The sequence below is a fragment of the Panthera pardus genome, unplaced genomic scaffold (assembly GCF_024362965.1).
Source record: "Panthera pardus isolate Hobbes unplaced genomic scaffold, ASM2436296v1 HiC_scaffold_6, whole genome shotgun sequence".
NCBI classification, from domain to species: Eukaryota; Metazoa; Chordata; class Mammalia; order Carnivora; family Felidae; genus Panthera; species Panthera pardus.
The window spans coordinates 60,209,177-60,214,395 of record NW_026526991.1 but is presented as its reverse complement, the minus strand read 5'-3'; the positions used below and the strand labels follow the sequence as shown (position 1 = coordinate 60,214,395).

Here is a 5,219-nt window from a genome sequence, read left to right as displayed (position 1 = left end):
GCCTAAGAAGGAGGAACTTTGTTAATTGTGAAGTAAAATAAGAAAACGTGTTAACATTTCCTTAAAAGATATGTCATTTTTAAAACGAGGGCTAGAGAAGGATTCAGAGTTTTAAGGTTTCCCTCCATTTTTTTTTTACCTGGATTTTATATTTCAATAAAAATCTGGAACCTTTCATTTTATTCCAACCTTTGTCATTATTATAGTTTTCTCTCTTAATTTGCGTGAAGTTAGTGATGGGCAACCAGACATCAGTGATAGAGTTCATTCTTCTTGGACTGACAGCTGACACTGAGCTTCAGGCTGTGCTTTTCCTTTTTCTGCTGCTAACTTACGTCTTAAGCATCATGGGAAACTTGACCATCATCATTCTGACCACGCTGGATTATCGCCTCCAGACTCCTATGTATTTCTTCCTCCGGAATTTTTCCATTCTGGAAATATCTTTTACCTCTGTCTTTGTTCCCAAAATGCTAGTCAATATTGGAACAGGAGACAGGACTATCTCCTTTGCTGCTTGTTTCGCTCAGTATTTTTTTGCCATCCTTCTGGGAGCAACCGAGTTTTATCTTTTAGCTGCCATGTCCTTTGACCGCTATGTTGCCATTTGCAAACCCCTACATTATACAACTGTAATGAGCAGGAGACTCTGCATTCAACTTGTCTTGTGTTCCTGGTTCTCTGGTTTTTTGGTTGTCATTGGGCCTCATATAATGACTCTCCAGCTGCCTTTCTGTGCATCCAACATCATCAATCATTACTGCTGTGACTATACTGTACTGTTGCATCTAGCTTGTTCAGACACACATTTCATAGAAGTGATGGAGTTCATCTTGGCTGCAGTTACCCTCATCTTCACCTTGGTGCTAGTGATCCTTTCCTACACGTACATTATCAGGACAATTCTGAGAATCCCCTCTGTTCAACAGAGAAAAAAAGCTTTTTCTACATGTTTCTCTCATATGGTTGTGGTCTCACTTTCTTATGGAAGTTGTATCTTTATGTACATAAATCCTTCCGTTAAGGATGCAGAAACTTTTAATAAGGGCGTGGCTGTTTTAAATACGTCAGTTGCCCCTCTGTTGAACCCTTTCATCTATAGCCTCAGGAATAAGCAAGTGAAAATAGCCTTCAAAGATTTGGTCAGCAAAGTAACAGCTTTTTCAAGAAAATAAAGCTGAGGCTCATAATAATAATAAATACTAAATAACGAATAAATGTTTGTAGATGTATATTATTGTATATTACAGTGTTTTCTATAATATGCCATCAATAGTCCTACCTGAACACCAAAACAGTAAAACTATCTATTTAATGAAGCCTATTTTAACATGACTTTATTTCTTAAAAGTTTTAAAGGCCTGTGAGTGTATATATGTGTGTGTATCTTCTAATGTTTCATGCTATTTTTCCTTATTTGTACCTCACTTTTAAGGAAAGGATGTGGGAGAAAGTTAGAATTGGGAGTATGAATTCTAATTGTTAGTTTTTTACAACTGAACTTTTCTTATCCACTCCCACGTGGTGTCCCATCTCTATACTTGGAAATTGAATCATTTAATATACACCCAGAAGAAATCTACTTTAGTTTGTGAATAATAGCTTAAATAATATATCAGTTAATTAACATAAAGTTGGTTATTTCATAATTATACTATTCAGATTTAAGTTTAGTGTTTCCACAATAATCACTTACTGAAACACTAAGCTACTCAATGTTTGGGGTAAGAAAGATAGATGTAAAGAAGAGAAAATCAATATCTACTTATTTTCAAACTGATAGGAAAATAGTAATGATTTATACACACATTAAACACTGAGTGAATCCACAAAAGAGGGAAAGGGACGATTCAAATTTCAGTTACTTAGCAATATATCATTATAGCAAATTCATACAAATTAATGTTGTGCCTAGTCATTGTTCTGGTTCCGTTTCACAAGAATATGAAATAAAATTATATGAACAGCATATATGATGTTAACAATTTTATAAGCTGAAATCATCTTCTTTCTAAGGTGATGCTAAACTTTAAATTTTATGATCTGATGTCCTCAGGCAGGGTGTCCATCACAAGCCGATATTTTCTAAACATTTCTTATCCATATTACTTTTTTTCAGAAAGCCTGGGCCAGACCCATAGTACGGGTAATTTTAAAATTTAAAGAAGCTATGCATGTTTCTTTCAATGTACTGATGAAGAAAACGGGGCCCTAGAGGTATCAACAAAATACTTTTTATTAAAGTGTATTGTTAAATTTGTACTCTTGAATCTTGACTCATCCATCTAATAATGGAGAATCTACTAAGTAGCAGAGATACTAAGAGTGCCCTGGGACACCAAGGGGGAGAAAGATGATTGAAAATGTAGCACCTGTTAGTTTCGTCTGAAAAGTCACCTAAATTCCTGACATGTAGTTGTTGGCAAGTGAGGAAGTTTGAAACTTAGCTATTCAGATTGACGAGTAACTGACTCGTTAGTTCACTCAAGAATTTGTTGTTTCTACATCATCAGTAGTACATCAATCATAGTCATCCAAAACATTATCTCGTGTTATGGTGGTTGCTCAGTTTCAAAAGACAGATCAAACAATGCTATGTGGTGGAACACTTTTTTGACAGAGGTAATTACTTTTAAAATACGTAAAATTCTGTTACCCCCATTTAATTAAAATATAAAACTAAATCAGCCAACCAAACAACCACAAATCTGGGAACATTATGCTGAAGTTGCTGAACATGTGCAGAAGATAGAAAAACAAACAAACAAACAAACAAACAAACAAACAAAACGGCAGTCAATTAGAAAACAGGGTGGGGGAGTCCTAGGACATCCAGAGGAATAATAAGAGGGAATCATTATTGAGTCTCTTAGTTCAAGTAGAATCTGAGTTGAGTTCAGGCTGGGTTGCAGGTTTTGTTGCTATTCTGTTTTGTTTTGTTTTGTTTTCCTTTGTTTTGTTTCCTTATTTTGCTTAATTTTACAATTTTATGGAGTTATAATTCGTGCGCAATAAAGTGGGACCAATAAAGTTTGTAACTTGAGGTTTGACACATGTATACATTTGTGAAACCATTATCTAAATCAAGATAATGAACTTCAAACGTTTCTTTAGGCACTCTGACAATACACGTCTGCAGTCTTCGTAATGTTTCCACTTGGCTAGGCTGAACTATTGCCCTCGGATTTCCCTTTCCTGTTTATTTCCTGTTTTAGTGGCCCACCAGAGAGATTATTTGGGATATTTGGAGAACGGAGTGAAGCAGAAGGCATTCTGTGGCTCACAGAGGTTGTTGTTTAACTGCTGGTTTATTTTGTTGTAGGGCACAGCTGCCATGCTTGCAATCTTTCCATTTTCACCTGGATTGCTTTTCATCTTCTCCAACACCAGATCTGGGTATCTCTGTTTAGCTCCATGGCAAAGCGCCCAAGCTTTTTGTAGGATACCAGTAAATGTGAGCTGAGAGGCAACAAGAGCTAACACAGGTTTCAGTTCCTTCTCATGTGATTCTGCCCATGCACAGACTTTACATCCTTCACAAAAATGAACTTAACATGGATTGTGGACCTATGTATACAAGGCGAATCTCTAAAACTCTGAAAGAAATAGCACAGAGAAAACCTAGATGACTCTGAGTTTACCAATGATCTTTTTTTTTTAATTTTTAATGTTTATATTTGAGAGACAGAGAGAGAGAGAGAGTGAGAGAGAAAGAGAGAAAGACATTGCATGAGCAGGGGAGGGGAAGAGAGAGACAGAGACAGAATCTGAAGCTGGCTCCAGGCCCTGAGCTGTCAGCACAGAGCTGAATGCAGTGCTCATACCCACAAACCGTGAGAGCATGACCTGAGCCCAAGTTGGAAGCTCAACCAACTGAGCCCCTCAGATGCCCTGGCAAAGATCTTTTAGATACCGCATGGAAGGCACGATCCATGAAAGGGATGATGGATAAGTTGGACTTCATTAAAATTAAAAACTCTTGCTCTGCAAAAGACAATGTCAAGAAAATGAGAAGAGAAGCCACATACTGGTAGTCAATTTTGTGAAAACACCTCTAAAATAAATTAACTCAAATGTACAAAAACTCTTCAAATTCAACAGTATGAAAATGAACAACAAGATTAAAAAATGGGCCAAAGATCTTGACAGATGTCTCAACAAAGATGATATACAGATGGCAAATAAGCACACAAAAAGTGATCCATATCACATATCATTAGGAAAATGTATATCACAACAACGAGGAGAAACAACTGCATGCGTATTAAAATGGAACACTGGAACACTGAAATCAACAAAGCCTGATGTTGATGTAGAGTGACAAGAAATCTCATTTATTGTTGGTAGAATGCAAAATGGTACAGCATCTTTAGGAGAAAGTTTGGTGTTTTTCTACCATATTAAACACACCCTTACCGTAGCAATCACCCATCTCGGTATTTACCCAAAGGAGATGGAAACATGTCCACGAAAAAACCTGTACACAGATATTTATAGCAGCTTTATTTTACCTGCCCAAACTTGGGAGCAGCTAAGATACCCTTTATTTGGTAAATGGATAAACTATGATGCATCTAGGAAATAGAAATTTAGTCAGTGCTAAAAAGAAATGAGCTTTGAAGCCATGAGAAGACATGCAGGAACCTAAATGCATGTCACTAAGTGAAAAAACCCAATTTGAAAAGGCTACATATGTTATGTTTCCAACTAAATGACATTCTGGAAAAGGAAAAACTATGATGACAGCAAATCAGTGGTTTTCATGGATGATGGGTGAGGAGTGATGAATAGGCAGGGCACAGAGGATTTTATCTATACATCTAAATACATTATCTGTATTTACATATCATCCATTTATATCATTTACCTATCTATATACCGATCTATCTGTCAAACGTTATACATTTGTCCAAACATATAGGATGTACTACACCAAGAATGAACCATATGGCAAACTGTGTAGACCTTGGGTAACTATGATGTGTCAATGTGGGTTCATCAATTGTAACAAACCTACCACTGTCCTGGGGGATATTGTAAATGGGGGAGACTATGCATATTTGAAGCCCATTGGTATATGGGAAATCTCTGTACCTTTCTTTCAATTTTGTTGTACACCTAAAACTGCTCTAAAATTAACACCTTAAAACAATTGTCCCTTTCTGGAACAAATTTCTAGAAATATTTGGCCAATGGTATTTGCATAAACACTAAGTAAA

General features: G+C 36.3%; 1 protein-coding gene across 1 annotated transcript; it reads left to right on the top strand.

The window, feature by feature from the left end:
- The first annotated feature begins 236 nt into the window (after positions 1-236).
- LOC128775019 (olfactory receptor 6C4-like) lies at positions 237-1,175 on the top strand. The gene has a single exon (XM_053895419.1). It carries the CDS (start codon positions 237-239, stop codon positions 1,173-1,175), a length of 939 nt encoding a protein of 312 aa, XP_053751394.1.
- The last annotated feature ends 4,044 nt before the right edge of the window (positions 1,176-5,219 follow it).

What these genes read in the sequence shown, in the direction of transcription:
- LOC128775019 (XM_053895419.1), top strand. Translation starts at nt 237, where the DNA reads ATGGGCAACCAGACATCAGTGATAGAGTTCATTCTTCTTGGACTGACA.